Below are 16,983 nucleotides of genomic sequence, written 5' to 3' on the forward strand. Positions count from 1 at the left end.
GAGCAGGGGAAATTACCGTGACTAATGCATGAACCCATTCAATACCCACTGTATTCATTCAAAGCATCTTAGTTCCCTCCATTTAATGACTCAAAGTTAACTTGTGGGTCAGGAGATTATTAAGAAAGAAGTCTGTCTTTAGACATGAGCTTAAAATGTATGGAAGGCAAGGTGAAGAGAAATTCTTTCCTCAAGCTCAAAACTCCCGTGTACATTCTCACTTTTACCTTCCTACATCAGTAATAACAAAGATAAGAATTTGGTTTCTTGAGAAGATTGATATTCCTCACAAAACATAGAGATGAAAGTTACTCAGGTTTCTAGGCCAAGCAAGTCCATCCCCATTTTGTGTTCCTCTTATGTAATGGACAGTGTTAGAGAACCTAGAATAGCTGTTATGTAAATAATTAAGATGAGATACATGACAAATGTGGAACCTATGTTTTGGAATGTCCACTGATATTCCCGGAGAAGGTGTAAGATGCTCTCAAGGGGAGTAAAGGAAAAAGCTGGTGCTTTTGCACACAGAAATGGGGACCTTACTTCCAGCATGACAGTGGGGGGTGCTCAGTGCTGAAGGACAGTCTTTTCCATTAAGTGAGAAGCCCTGAGTGGGAAGTTGAGAAAGTTGTTCCTTTCAGTAGCCAGCTATTACTGGACCCAGCAGTAGTCAAGTGCATTATCCAGGCATGAGCTATGGGACACTGGAGCCACAAACTGCATGGATACTCAAGAATGGGAAACGGCAAGTAAGAAGACTATAGTTGTGCTCAGAGTTTTTACTTTCACCTCACTGAATCCAAGGATCATAATCTTAAGTAACTAGCTGACAGCAGACAATGAGAGTAAAAAATAAGTATTTGTCACACTTTACTCCTGCGTTTTCATGCTACACACATTTACTACATTTTTCAATCATAAGGTGGTTAAGGTGTTAAATTACATCAGTATTAATTTGCCATCACAGTTGTAATTCTAAAATAATTGTGCTTAGGAATTAGCAAAAAAAAAAAGATCAGTTTTTTGAAGAGCAGTTTTGTACATGTGACTGCTGCTAACTGAAAGCCTCTTAAAGCAAATCAGGTATGAAAAATTCATTGTTACTTTTGAGAACTTCACTTCAAGAGAACAGCATCAGTGGACAGAATAGATGGGAAAAAATTGAGTTATAAATAATTTTTTTTTCATTTCACTTAAAATACATAATTTCTGCTATTTCATTCAAAATTGCCAATATTTATATATGGTTCTTCAATAACACAGTAAGTTGCTTCCAAACACATGGAGAAGATTTTGCTGATTGGGATAAATGAACTACTTTCCTATATTAGGGAGAGGAAATATGAGAACAAATAATGCAATCAACAAAGCAGGAATAATGTTTCTTATTTTTTCTGAGCTAACTATTTTTTGCAGTAAACCTTGAGGCTCAGACATCCTATGGCACCGAAAGGATGTCTGATCTATGGAGGGCAGTAATTTTGTGGGAACATAGCCTACAGCTGAGCAGAAGCTAAAGAACATAAGCTTTGCTAATCGGTCTTTACATCTGACAAACCAGCTGAAGCAAGGAAGCAATGTAGGACAGAAGAAATTAATTCCAATAAGGAAAATTAAGCTGATGAGTTCAAGAGGTAAAAATTGCCAAGAGTAACATGAAATAGAAATAGAAGTTGTTCAAGTCTATTTATCACATAAAATAGTGACTGTTCTATCCCAGAGAAGAATGGTTTGAAGCAATTAGGTGGTCTGCCTTTGTACTGAGTACAAGGAATAGTTTTCAGAAGATGGTAGGGAATGGTGTAAAAAAGACTATGGGAGAAAGTTGAGGACAGAGTCTTCCTGAAAACTCAAGGAAATTATTCAGTAAGGGAGTGAATCCAAACAAATGGGTTAGATATAAATGGTAGTTAAGGTGCCAAGTGGATGTGATTTTAAACAATGTGAGTTCCATGGAAAGGCTCAGTTAGCTAGCCATAAACAGAAAGGCACAGGCAGGGGAAATCTTCAGTGGGCTGCCTTGAGGCAAATGAAAATTCTAGCCTTTATTTTGAGCTGAAAGTAGAGGGTGCTTGTTGTGTTCGTGTTAAACTCAGGATTGTCAAACTGTAAACACAGACATAGGAGACACTTGGTGATCCCTCATTTACTCTGCTTTCCATACAACACTGATATAGTAAAGGAGAACATGTAATTCAAGGAACAAATCTGGCTTTTCTTTCTTCACATTGTTAAACTGCCCAGTGGTCACAAGCACTTGTACCTGTGCAGGCCCCACATTAGCAGTCCCTGTGCAGTGGGAGCTGTGTGGGAGCTGGTGGGGAGAACATTTTGTGTTCTGGTGGTACACAAGGCGTTGAGCCCTGTTCGTGTTAGTGATTCAGTGTGCCCATGACACACAGACAGCCACTAGTGTAAACCAGTTTGGTGAGCTCGCAGAGGAATTTCCTGCAACTACAGCTCTGTCTGCTGCTCCCTACCCTCTGCAGAGCCCTACCCTGTTAATGAAAACTTTGCCCTGAATAGGTTTTATAAGTATGCCACAGTGTTAAACCAGCAGAAGACCTGAGCTGAAAAAGGTCTAATCATTTACCGTGACAGCAAGTTTTCAGTAGGAAGGGGAAGGGAAGAGAGACCATGAGATGCGACAGATAGGCTGAGAGCAAAGATAATTATCACAAGAGTACTGACCAGCACCCTCAGTCACTGAGCTGTCCTTGGACATTGTATAGGAATTTTGGCAGAGCCGAGCTCCAGTGGCAGCCATAGGTGTGTGTGGATGTTCACCATGTCCTTTGGACCAAAAGGACAGAATGAGAGAAAGCTGCTTGAAGAAAAGGCAGCCCTTTGCCACCTTCTATGTCTCTTCTGCATCTTGACAGCAAGGAAAGTTGAAAGCAGAACTAATGGTCAAGAAGACATAAGAAGACCAGCAGAACAGATGAGAGGTGGGATAGTGTGGTACCAAGTAAGAGGAAGGGCTATGCCACAGAAGGCTTTAAAATTAGAAGTAGGAAGCAGGAGAGAGCTGCACCTCCCAAGGTCTCTGTTTACCCTGGCACTGGCACAGTTCTGGCTGAAGTGGTCGTTCTGGAGCAGTTATAGATACACTCAGAGCTAGGACAGGTGTAGTTGCCATTAAAGAGCTGTAAAACATTACAAGAAATGTTTTGTAGAGGGAGAGGGTTTTACAAGATGCCAGGGTTTGAGATGAAGTAGTGGCTGAAGTTCTCAAATGGTAACTGTCCTGAAGCATTGCATAAGTATTAATTTCAACACAGTGATTTTAGCTTGAGGTTAAAGACAAGATCACTTTAATTTCCAGATGCTTGAATTACCAGTAAAATGTTAGATTTCCACAGGAAATAAACACTTGGTAGAAAATGTTTCCTTTAGTCAAAATGCCGGCTGCCTGGCTGAAAAGCATATCTGATGGAAAATTTTCAATCTGTCTGAGCTCCAGGTGTTTGACCTGTGTCCATAAACACCAGAATTCTTTAGTGTAGAATGGGGCTAGTTTAATGGGGCTTGTTTAGATGGTTTTGGGCACAAAAGGAAAACAGCTATGTTCTTTAAATTTTCTTGCATATATAAAAGGAGGACCTGAATCTTATATGCTACCTGAGGAATGGCAAACTAATGAAGATAACCTCTGCTAGTTCTGTGTAGAAAGCAAGACTGAAACATATTAGCTCCTCCCAGTAAAATTTTCCACACATTCTTCCTGAGTCTTGTGGGTCTCTGTATTCTCCCATGGAGCTTTTTTATACATTTTCATCACTGTTCTATAAAACCACCCCAGAATAAAATTCCTGTGCCTGAAAAATATTAATGAACATAATGAACAATATCATTCTGTGATATCCTGGATTAAAAGCCAGCTGCAGGATCACCACCTGGTTGACAGTCTGATCATGAAAAGACTATGTAGAGTCAGAGAGTTAGCTTCTTGGGATGCACTGAGTAAGGGGAGACATAAGTGTCCCAGTTCTTCTGCAGAGAGAAAGCTGCACCTCTGTCCTTTAAATTCTGACCTTCAAAAGCACTAATCCAAGAATCCCTACTGAAATCCAAGTATCCTGCTCACACCAAGGCACCTGAGCTGACTTATCTTTTTGTTAAAAGAAAGGTAAATTCTAGAGACTATTTGCATTAAAAAGAGAGGACTAGCCAAAGAACACCCATCAACTTTACTTTCAATGGAAAATCAGGTTTTACAACTGAAAAAATACTCCTCCCAGAACAGGTGCCAGTATCTACCTTGATTCATTGGCAGGATGGTAGGGGAGAAAGTACAACAAGACTGTGAAGGAGAAAGTGTTGTGCTGTCAAACAGGAGAAAAAAGCCATAATAAAGATGGTACGACATGAATTAAAATAATGGTTGAATATGCTGCTCAATTAATAGACTTTGTCTACCCTTCTAAATTCAAGACAAATTATTCAAGGCAGCATGACAGTAATCTCAGAGTCCTGAAATGTCAGTAAGATCAGCAGGACTGAAAGACACAGACCAGGAAAGGAGCTCTGTCAGCCCGTCGGTCTGGGGCATTCAGAGCCTCTTTAGAGGAAAGTCCCCAAGTGAGGGAATAAGCACAGGAAAGGCTTAACAGAGACCAAGCCCACAAACAGATAAGGTTTGAGGAAGAGACCAGTGTTGCTAGGAACTGAGAAATCATCCTCAGCAAGTGGTAAGTAACTAACCACAGAAAATGGACTGCTGTCTCCAGTGTGAGACTTCAGTATTCTAACAATCCAAACTGTTCCCCTTGTTTTAACCCATGTTTCTTAATCAAAATTGTTCATGTCCTGGCTTGATAAGTTCATGCTCAGGTACCTGCACTGCAACATCATAAAAAAGCTATTTTTAAGGCAGCATTACCTGCAAGATGAAAACTTGATTGTATAAAGTAAATGAGAATTTTCTTCTGAAAGTATTAAAGCCAGAACTTCCAAAAAGGCTAATGAGGTCATTTCCATGATTTGTTGGCAGGTAGTTTTCTTAGCCATTCATTTATCTAGAAGTCATCTTTGAGAGGAGTTCTAAACAGCATGTAGACTCCAAACATAAGCTTAATGTTTCTCAAAGCAACTGCAAGTCTCCTTCCTTCTTCACAAAAGTAATGATCCATAAACAGTTCTGCATAGAGGTAATTTAATGTACTGGAAATGTTCCATCCCTCTTGCAATTGTTATCAAATCAAATATCCACATCCATACTGAAACAGTAGTGCAGATATCTTACATACATTTTGAATTCAACACTCAGGATTTTTGCAGGAAGAATGATTTGTTTATGCCATTATCTTTGTCTATTGAAATATGATAAATTTAAACTAAAAGAAACAAAATTTTAAGTGGGAACAAGTGGTTCATGAGCAAATACTGCCTAAAATCCAAACAATATCAACAATATTAAAACATTCAGAGAAAGTCCCCTTTGATTTTAGACGAATATGTACAATTTTAAGCCAAGTGGGTTATTTTTAGAAGTTCACAACAACCAAAACCAGGGAAATCTATTTTAGTTACCTTCTCATCCTTAAATTGTGCATGAAGGCCACCAGTGCCAGTTTATAATTTTAACACAGTAAAAATGTTTGTTTCACAATCATATAATCAAGTGTAACACAGAAAATATGGGATGATTACATTAAAAAGCTTTATTTCATAGATTGGCTTATGGCATCTGGAACTCATTTACATTTGAGTGATAGCAACCTCTTTTTTCCCCCCTCCCCATTTCAAGCATCTTGTAGTAACAAATTTCCATTGCATTTCTTCTTTTCCTGCTTTGCCTTCACATATACAATTCCTCTCTCCCATTTTTCTCCTAATGAAAGTGATCCCATAGTAAACAGAAGTCTGAAAATGATGTGTTCTCTATGCAAAAAGAGACTCACCAGTCTGCTCTTTCACTTGGCTGAACTGACCCACTTTCCTGGCTCGCTCATGTTGGACTTAGCAATGCCCCAAGCAAGGCTAAGCCCAGCAAAGGGGAAGGGGGGAGTGCAATGCCAGTGCTCTGGTGCCACTCAACACATGGCTTCTCAAAAAGCTCCTGGAACAGCCAGCAGGGAGCACGGAAGCATCAAGGTGGCAACCACCCCTCCAACCCAGTGGCCAGCTGACATTTAGTCCACTGGTTTGTTCTGCCTACGGAAGGCCACTGTCCCTCTCCACTGTCCACAGCAGCGCCGTGGTACCCACCCCAACCACCACTGGCCTCCTCCTGGGATGCCCAGTAATGGGTGAGGATGGTTTGAGCCAGGCTTGGCATCCTCCCTGGAGACACCTTACCCATGAAGAGCCAGCCTCCCAGCCAAGGGCTTCTCATTGCTGAGAAGATTAGGTCTCTCCTATGTCAGTGGACCATAGGAGGAAGGGAGCCCTTCTTCTACCTCATTTCTAGCCCATATGTTTGGAGGGAGATGCCTCCTGATGAATATGATACTTAACTGTTTTTGAATGGGTTTCCTCCTTTTCCTCCCAGCATACAGGCATTCCCCCGGAGGAATCATGGCTTTGACACTGAAAAACAAGAGGAATAGGTTTCTTAGTTCAGAGGTTTCTGTGGTTCAGGCTACTGTACAAAATGACAGAACTGAGAAAATTCTGCCAAGGAAAATGTTTGTTCCTTGAGTGTGACATTCAGCAACACTACAAAGCATGGTGGCATTAGTGAAGATAGAAGCTTATGGCTTATTCAATTTCCTACCCTAATATTATTAAAATATTGATGTTTATGTTCAATTTTCATTTTTTCCAATTAAGTATACTATGTATGATATAAAATGGTTATAAAATACATCCTGTTTACTGGATATCCATTTTTTTCCCCTTCCCAGCTCATTTCTAAATTCAGCTAAACAAATAAGAATGAATAATACTACCCATCATCTGCAGGGAGGATTTCACAGCTTTTAAAATACACAGGAATATTATCTCCATTACTGACATTGTGACTAGTAGGTTGCAATTATTCAAATCAGCATTTCTCCAGATCCTCACATCCTCATTTTTAAAGGCTGGAAACATAGCTGTCGGCAGCTCAAGATGTGACACACGGTTTTGTGGTTAGCACTAAGACCAAATGTAGTGCTGACTGAGGTGACAGCTTTCACACAAAACTTGGTCTTATTGATTTATTTGAGTATCTTAGCCCCAGAGATATTGCAGGGTGGGAAAAAGTCTTTGCATTCAGTCTGTTTAAATCTTTTGGAGATTAGCTGAATATCAAAGTCTCTTGATTTTCTGTCTGAAAGAATATTTTAGTCATGCTGAGTGCTATTTAACAGTGGATGCATGTTAACAGAGAGGTTAGTGTATCTCAAGAATAATTCTGTTTTGTGTAAGATGTAAAATTAAAAGGAACTTCTATGTCACTGAATCAAATCCCATGCTGGTGAACATGTGTGTCATGTAAAGCAAATCATAAACTTGCTGAGCTTAATTAAAAAACCCTTTAGAATGGCTTTCTTTTTCATTGAAAGACAGCTTTCTGATAACTAGAAACCTTTCGCCTTCCAGCTTAAATTTGTTCATGGTCATTTTATGCCCATTTGTTCTTCTGCCAACATTGTCTTTTAGTTTAAATAGCTCTTCCTCCTCCATTGTGTTTACTCATTGGCATATTTTTAAATATCAGTCATATCTTCAGTCAGCCTTCATTTTTCTATTCTGGGACAACCCAAACTCTTTTATTTTCCTCTCATGTTACAAACTGGTTTTTTTCTTCCTGTCAATTTAGGAGAAAAGAAGTGAGCCCAGTTTATTAAGCAAAATCTAAAATGTGTTTCATACATGCAAGCACAGCATCCTTTACTAAATTGAGATACCTTAGGTCTCCTGTGTTTCCCTCATCTGGAAAATCAGTTATTCTGTCAACAGGCAGCTAGCAGGTTAATTTGTCAAAATTATTTAAATCTACATTCCGTTTTTACTCCAACTAACTACAGCTGTTATTTGTTCTTTCCTTCTGAGAATTCTAAATTCTAAAATTATGCGTAATATAGAGATTAGACTAATTGTCTTCTCTCAAACGCAGGTTATGGTGGAAGCATCAGTCATTCTCCAGTTGGTGCAGAGTGTCAGGCATTAGGTTCTTCCAGAAACAGGACCATATTTTCCACTATTACTGGAATAATTTCCTGTGATGTCAGATGGGTGAACTGCCTTTCCAAAGCTGATGAGGGATATGATACTGCACAATAAATACTGCTGCAGGTTAAGATTATGCCACAGCCTTTGCTTGGATTAAGCCTTCTTGCCATCTTTAAAGACCTTGCTAAATAGGTTTAATCTGCAAGTTCTTTTTTTTTTTTTAACAGTCTGCCAGTTTTTAAGATTACATCTACCCTAACAGGTTTCCTCCTTCAGCTGGAAGCTAAAGTGGTGTGGAGATGCCAAAAGAACTGCAGTTTCTTTTGAAACCTTACATTAAAATCTATTTTCTTTGTATTTGTGGTGGATTGACACTGTCTGGATACAAGGTACCACCAAACTCACCCTACCACTCCCCTCCTCAGCAGGACAAGGGACAGAAAATACAACAAAAGGCTCATGGGTCAAGATAAGGAAAGGGAGAGATCACTCACCACTTACTGACAAAACAGACTGAACTTGGGGAAATTAGTTTGATTTCTTACCAATCAAATAAGAGCAGGGTAATGAGAAATAAACCACAAATCTCAAAAATATCTTCCCCACACCCTTCCTTTCTTCCAAGGCTCAAGTTCAGTGCATTTTCTCTACCTCCTCCCCCTGCAGCAGCACAAGGGGATGGGAATGGAGGCTGTGGTCAGTTGATCACACTCTGTCTCTGCCACTCCTTCCCCCTCAGGGGCAGGACTCCCCACACTCTCCCACGAACTTCTCCAACACGAGTTCTTCCCACGGGCTGCAGTTCTTCACAAACTGCCCCAACATGGGCCCAGCCCTTCAGGAACAGGCTGCCCAAGCATGGGTGCTCCTTGGGATCACAAGTCCTGTCAGCAAACCTGCTCCAGTGTGGGGTCCTCCCTCCATGGATCCACAAGTCCTGCCCAGATCCTGCTCCAGCACAGGCTTCCCATGGGGTCACAGCCTCCTTCAGGCACCCACCTCCTCTGGAGTGGGGTCCTGCATGGGCTGCAGGGACAAAGCTGCCTCACCATGGGCTGCACCAGGCACTGCAGGGGACTCTGCCCTGGTGCCTGGAGCACCTCCTCCCACTCCTTGTTCCCTGACCCTGATGTCTGCAAGGCTGCTGCTCTCAATCTTCTCACTCCTCTCTGACTGAAGTTGAAGTTTTGCAGGCTCCTTTCCCCCTTCATCAACACATTATCCCAAAAGTGCTGCCCATCTTCTCACTCTTCTCTCTGACTGAAGTTGAAGTTTTGCAGGCTCCTTTCCCCCTTCATCAACACATTATCCCAAAAGTGCTGCCGTCATTGCTGATGGGCTCAGTCCCAGCCAGCAGCAGGTCTGTCGTGGACCTGCTGGACTCAGGGGAGCTTCCAGCAGTTTCTCACAGAAGCCACCCTTGTAGACCCCCACCCCAGCCAGCAGCAGGTCTGTTGTGGACCTGCTGGATTCAGGGGGAGCTTCCAGCAGTTTCTCACAGAAGCCACCCTTGTAGACCCCCACTACCAAATCCTTGCCATGCAAACCTAATTCATTATTGTAATACTTTCGTGTTCTGATTCCTTCCTGTCCATAATATGAATCTATGACTCATAGTTCATGTTTCAAAACAGTGTCACATGCTAGACTTCCCTTCTCTTGCCTTCATGAACATAGTTAGAAGGAGGAGAAAGGCTTGAACAGCATAATTCAACTGAAAACTGAAAGCTAAGAGTTCATTCAATTTCCCAAAAGGGTGACTTTGTTTTAAAACCCATTCTGGATCAGTTGATTAATATGTGACAGCAAATAAAAATAACTAAAAAGACCTCAGTATTCAAACTGAAAACCAGGAAATAAATAGCAAACAATATGAGCTAGAATTTATGGAGTGCAAAATGCTAGTTAAGAAAGATAAAGGCCCAAAGGAAAATTCACAAATCACAGTGCTAGAGACAAAAGATAGTGTGCCATTTGTGAGAATATTATGAAGAAAATAATTCTAAAAACTGTATATGGTTCTAATTAGATGGAGATGGCTTTATATTAGAACTGCATAAAAGGTAAGAGTGCTTAACAGTTTTATTTCTAGTCTCTGAAAAGAAGGAGAACCGTGCACTCCCATCAAACAAGAATTAACCATGCACTCTTCAGGCTTTCTACAAGAACTTTCTACAGAATTAGAACAAAGGGTTACCACAGCAACGTGGTATGAAGCACTGCCCCAGCAACTGAGCACCAATGTCCTAGATACACACACAGCCGAGAGATGCTTCTGCCACTACCACTAACGCCAGTAGTGGCATGTGGTTAAAATGAGTCTGAGAATTCATGGACAGGAATACAGAGTCAGAAAGTTCATGGCTAATGGTCCTAAAAATATGTCTGAAAACAGCACTTGAATTTGTTGAGTTGCAAAGATCCATAAACCTTGACAACATCTATTTTAAAAACTGGAGAAGAGCATGTATTCACAATCCTACCTGCACTGTGCTTTCTTCTGATCACCTGTGAACTCTTCTCTCTACCCTAGGACAGAACAGCCCATCACCACCACTGAAGGAGGCTGGGGGCTCCTTCCCCTGCCACCTGTCTCATGTGGATGAAAAACAGGAATAACTTGGGTGGACAGCACTCAGCTGCTCAGAACAGTTGTGCTCTTTGCTTTCTCCCTACAATGCTTGAGAGCCCTCACATTGTCTCTATGTGCTTGAGGTAGGATGGGTACAGACCCAAAGAAGCAATCTTCCACCACTCCAGCAGAAAGAAAGGGGGCTTACAAGCTTGAGGAACTTCAGGACGAGGAGACCTGGGACCAAAAGGATCAGAATTGCTAGAAAAGGGTAAATGTGGACCACAATAATTTGCTTCTGTCAGGTGCTTGTAATCACTACTGAGATTAAGTCACAACGAATCTCTGAACACTGAGGAGGATCGCTGAAGGACTCAAAGACAGCTGCTATATGATAATATTCAGAGAGGGAAACATAATGATCCAGCTATCCACCAGATGGCAAGACTGATGTCCATCCCAAGCAAAATACCAGAAAAGAAAGATGAATTACATCACTTAGCAGAATTCTATGGAATATCATGCTCTTTGGAGTGAAACTCACTGAGAAGTTATCACCTCTAGCTGACAGAGGAGTTCACTTGTATTAGTAACTTAAGTTAGCAGCACAACATTCTGCTTTTAAAAAGGAAGCATTACAGTGCACAATTTCCACAAGTAAATAATCTGTCAAGTGACAGAATAAAGAGAAAAGTAGTCATAGAGAAATCACTACTAAATAGAAGAAGTTTTATAAAGACCTTACAGACATTGAGGTTCAATACAAACTCATTGGCAATAATATTTACAAAGCTAGAAAAAATTAGAAGCTCGATAAATAATGCTGAAGACACAGTGAAACAGAGCAAACTGGAGTGTCCAGTAGGCTGTTTTTCTTTATTCACAGTGTATTTTAATACAGTCAAATGCAAACACTTGCATCCCAGAATAGGGAATGCACATCATTGATACTGAATAGGGACTGCAGCCTGAAATGTGAGTGATTCTTGAAAGGAATTAGGGATCAAAGTGAAAAATGAATACAATCCATACTTTGAGCTGCCAGGGAGGAGCTGCTACAAAGGGAGCTAATGCAGATGCTAACCTAAGTGAAGTGGGTTTACATCTGCTTAAAGATATGATAAGTCTGATGCTGGAACAGTATGTACAGTTTGCATGTAAGTATTTTTCAAGTAATGTTAGAAACTGGTAAGAGTGAGGAAAGAAGCTAAAATAAATACTTGCAGGCTGAAGAAATTTCTTTGAATAGAAAAAATATTTAGGTGATTTGAGCAAAGTGAAGTATTTCCAGGGGAAGATATGAGTACTGAATTATTTTAATCTGAAACACAGACTAAAACTTAGAAAGTGAAGCTGAAGCCAGACACATCCAAATAAGAAAGAAGACATTAATCTGTGATGTTACAGCTCGAGCTATGATGTAACATCACAAGCATTTAAACACTGGAACAAGGTACAAAAGATTTAATGGATCCTGTTGTCTTGAAACCCCTGATAGATGCCTTTTTTGTAATATGCACTTTACCCTAAGAGAAGCTATACTTAAATTAAATAGAAACAGTTGAGTTGAACACAGGCACAATCAGAAAAAACCAAAAAATCTTTGGTAGCTATAGGAGGTCAGATTACATTATCCAATGATCTCTCCTTTCACTAAATTTTATGAATCATTTCCTGCCCGAATGTAATCGCATACCATGCATTCAATGTCTGAACTACAAGAAAGGGCTGTGCAGACCACAGCTTCAAAGAGGCACAGTTAGCAGAGAGGCAGCCTGCGAGTGGGAAGGTTGTGGCTGTGCTCATCCCCACCGTGCCACGGCACCATGCTGCAGTTTCACCAGCAAAGCAAGAAGGGGATGGGGCTGGAGAGTGGCTCAGGATTATGTGTTTCCACCTTGGCAGGGTCAGCTCTGGAAAAAGTCTTCCAGTCACGATGGCTCATCAACAGGACAGAAATCTACCTGCCTGCTCTCACTAAATTAATTGTGATTAACACATTTGTGCCAATTTTTCTGCTTCTAATGAATGGCCACGTCTTAGAAAATATGGTACCAGTTTTGGATATATCCTTGTAAATAGCATGTTTCTAGCTGAAACTGCCCCACTTAAAAGATAACTGGAGCAAAGAATGAATAAGGGTTGTGAAACTGAGCCCCACAGTCAGAGTGCAGGAGAGCAAACTGTTTGGGTTACCATGAAGAACAGCAACAGAGAACTTCCGTACAATAAGTAACCACATTATGTAGGAAACAAACATTTCGTGACAAGAAACAAACATTTCTAGCAAGATCCAATTTGCTGAACTTGAGGCTAATTAAATCCAAATAATAGTTAAATGACTATCAAAATAATTTACCAAAGCCTGTAGAGGATTCTCCATCACTGAGCATTTTTTTCATCAAAAACTTTTTTCTTAACAAAACTGATGGACCTGTGTTGTAAGAATTTGTTGAATGGTCCAGTTTTACATGAGATTGAAGCAAGATCGCAGTGGCTCTTTCTGGTCCTGAAATTTCCTTTTCTACCTCAATTATTTCCCCAGTGAAAGAGCAGTGGGTTAAATCTCAAACATGAGGAGATTTCAGAAGACTAAAAAAAAGTATTTAATGCTTGATTTAGAGAGGGTGTTCTACAAGTATCAGGGATCATATGTTGTCTGACAAACACACATAAAACCTCTCTTTAATTTCCTTTGGAGAAAATGTGTACAAATTTGGCTACGTTTGGAGCTTGTAGGAAAAAATCCAGCTTGCGTGTGCTCGGGAGGCTTGTTGTAGTCTGACAGTTATCTAGAGCTTCTGCCTGAGCTGAGCACACGTCATTCCCTTCATTCCTCCTACAGGCATCTGCACTGTGCATATGCATGCCCGTGAGCTTCACAGGGCTCCCCTGTGAGCAGCAAAGGCAGCTCTAGACCTTCCCTCTTGCTGTCCCTCCCCATCCTGGTGCAACAGGGGACTCCAAATATAAGGCACAGGAGCAAGGAGTCAGCCACAGGAAGGACTGAAGCAGACTGGGACAAGGCAGGGAGGGACAGCAGAAGGCTTGTAGTCCTGACTCTCAGCACCCCTAAGACCTGCAGAGAGAGGCTGTGCTCTGAAACACTCTGGGAAATGACCATTCGGGAGCACTGCTTTTGTGTTATCATTAGGAATTCAAAGTAACCACTGAAAATTTGGGGGTTTGCCAGAATTAAGGTGGCCAGCACCTCCCTACTGCAATCTCCCTTCCAGGTCTCTTGTGGGCTCCTTTGCCTACACTGCCTTAGGGGAAGCAATCTGAGCACTGGGAGCCAGACTCCTGCTCCACTTGGAGAGCTGAGGAAGGGAACGGGGCTCCACTGTAGGAATAAGGGCTGCAGGATGCAAAGCACATAACTACAGCCTGGGATATCAGAGGCACCAGCCCTCGCCTTCTGGAAGCCTTGGTCTGTTCTGAAAGCATTGAGCCCTCGGCATTGCAGCTGGAGGCAGCCAGCACTGAGCTCTGAATCAGCATGAACCAATGGCTGCGTCTTCTGGAAAATCAGCTCCTGAGCGCCTGGCATCGAGCAAAGGAGAATAAGTATTTCAGGTTTATCACTTCTAATAAGTCCACATGTCTCAGCAGTATAATAAAGATTAACTCAGTGGTGGATTTGATGCACTTAAATACTAAGGTGACAATAACCACCGAAGAGTCTGTAACAAAATCAATAGCACTTTTTTGCACCGCATTTGAACAGTGCATAGTACAGAGCTGGGACTATGATGAGAATGAGGATAATAGAAACAAAATACACAACTTCTACTTTAGTATAAGATTAAGTTTAGTTCCTGTCCACACAAGTGAGGAATTTAACAGCTGGACTTGATGTTCTTAGAGGTATTTTTCAACCTAAGTGTTTTATGAATTTATGTTTACTCCTAGGTTTCCTAATTTTCAAGTGCTTGACTTTAAAACAGAGCAGTGCTTTGCTACAGGATGGATATGTAGCGACAGTCTTCTTCTTTAGCAAAACAATAATTTCAATCATTATTCTTCTGTCACAAACAAGTTCATCAGAGGACTGAATTGTCTCATCAGCCTTTCTTTCTTTTTATGTTTATATAAGAAAGCCTGAAATTAAGTTCAAGGACACTTCTTTTGAGCTTTGAGGATGTAAATAAATAACTTCTTAAAAAAGCTTAGATGCAGTTTTCATGGGTTTTTTTAAGTGATGTTTGAAAAATACAGCTGTTTTTAGAACTTCCAACATGCACTCTGTCACTTGAGGAAGGATACACATGGTAGCACATACAAAAACACACCAAAAAATTAATATTGGGAATATGTCTGGTACAATACTTTGTAGTTAGTAGAGTGGTATCTGTTTCTACGAGGCTTAACTTTGGTCCTCCATTGTCTAGACCACAGACCTTATAGGAAAATATAAGGTTGCCACAGCAGCTGAACTTTTTCTAGGAAGGCATGAGCAGCAATGAAAAGTTTTTCTACAGCCGGGGCATTTAGGATATTGTCTGAACCATATGGATTATTTGATGACTAACAAGACGGTCAATTTTGCACTGCAATCTTTCCTTCAGTGGGGATATTAGTGTAGCATGTTTCACTTTTAAACTCTCAGGAACACAATATCTTTGAGATCTCTGTGTCCTGTTTGCTGGAACCTGACTAACAGGTCAAAAGAAAAGCAGATGTGAAAGTGTAAGCATCATTTCCATAGCAAATCTGACTAAAACCAGTAAGATAAGTCAATGAAATATTTCTACCATGAATGAGTAGTGTAGCAAGGCCTCAGCTCAGCTATCTTCCACCTATAGCTAGGTTCAGATTTTGGGACCTATGCTGGTCCCCAGTTTTATGCTGGCAACACAGAGTTTAGTACAGAGAACAACTCAAGCGTGGTTGTTAACTGTATATATAATTTCTCAGACAGGTTCTGCCCAGATTTATCTCTGTGCCATCATGATTAGGCTTCTAGAGCTAATTAGTTATGCAAGTTTATGCAGTTCATTAGCTCATCTTCAATTTTAAGGGAAGGATTAATATCCTTAAATAAAAAAGGATAACAATATCCCTTTGAATTAATTGTGTCATATTTTTTCACAAGACACATGAGACTGTGCACTGACTGCCTGTTGGGTTGTTTTATCCTCATGCCCCACTCCCTATTCCACCATAGGGTGATATATGCTCCAGCACCCACCCACAGCTGTGATGGGGTAAATTAGACATGTCACTTGGAGTTACAGAACTAGCCACAGATTGCAAATATAATTAAGGACTGGTCCTCCAAACCCTCTTGTAAGGTCACTGGCATTCCTGGTGTTATTCTCCCAGCCACTTCTGTTTTAATACCCTGCTTGTCATTTCATCACACTTCAGTTGTCTGAGGTTTAGGTTCTCTTTGCAGTTGTTCTCTTGGAACAAGGATCTTTGATAAGACATCACAAGATATCATCCTGCATCCATCCACAAGGCTAGACTAGAAGTGTGGTTGTATTGAGTTTGTGTAGCCAGGTTTTGGTAGCAGAGGGATGATAGGTGCGGCTTTCCATGAGAAGATGCTGGAAGCTTCCCTCATGTCCAACAGAGCCAATGCCAGGCTGCTCCAAGGTGGATCCACACAGGCCAAGTCAAAGCCAACCAGAAATGGTAGTAGTGTCTCGGCGATAACATACTTAAGAAGAAAAAAGTAGGTATTGTGCAGAATAAATTGTGCTCAGAGAAAAGAGGAGTAAGAATATGCAAGAGAAGCAGCTCTGCAGATACCAAGGTCAGTGAAGAAGGGGGAGGAGGTGTTTCAGGTGCCAGAGCTGAGATTCTCCTGCAGCTTGTGGTACTGCCTGTGGTGGGGTAGTTGTGCCCCTGCAGCCCATGGAGATCCACAGGGATGCAGAGATCCACCTGCAGCCCATGGAGAAGACACACACCAGAGCAAGTGGATGCCTGGTAGGAGGCTGTGACCCTGTGTTGGAGCTGGCTCACGGCAGGGACCTGCAGACCCACGGAGAGAGTGTGTCCAGTGAGTGTCCCCATGGTTTGTGGGGGCTCCATGCTGGAGCAACCTGTCCCTGAGCAACTGCACTCAGTGGGAAGGGACCTACACTGGAGCAGTCTGTGAACAGCTGTAGCCTGTGGGAAAGTTTCAGGCTGGAGAAGTTCATAAAGAACTGTCTCCTGTGGGTAGAACCCCACCTTGGAGCAGAGGAAGGTTCCTCTCTCTGAGCAGTGGAGAAACATGTGGTGAACTGACCATAACCCCATTCCCTGTCTCCCTGCACCACTGGGAGACAGAAGGCACAGCTGAAAAGAAGGGAGGG

General features: G+C 41.4%; 1 protein-coding gene across 1 annotated transcript in view; it reads right to left on the reverse strand.

Annotated features, from left to right (window-relative positions):
* AHRR (aryl-hydrocarbon receptor repressor) overlaps positions 1-6,521 on the reverse strand; it is a 63,781-nt gene extending 57,260 nt beyond the window's left edge. The window contains exon 1 of the mRNA XM_039711115.1: positions 6,460-6,521. Within this exon, the coding sequence (XP_039567049.1) occupies positions 6,460-6,521 (62 nt within the window). The remainder of the gene's footprint in view (positions 1-6,459) is intronic.
* Positions 6,522-16,983: the final 10,462 nt, after the last annotated feature.

The sequence above is a fragment of the Passer montanus genome, unplaced genomic scaffold (genome assembly GCF_014805655.1).
Source record: "Passer montanus isolate IOZ18808 unplaced genomic scaffold, ASM1480565v1 scaffold24, whole genome shotgun sequence".
Classification (NCBI taxonomy): domain Eukaryota; kingdom Metazoa; phylum Chordata; class Aves; order Passeriformes; family Passeridae; genus Passer; species Passer montanus.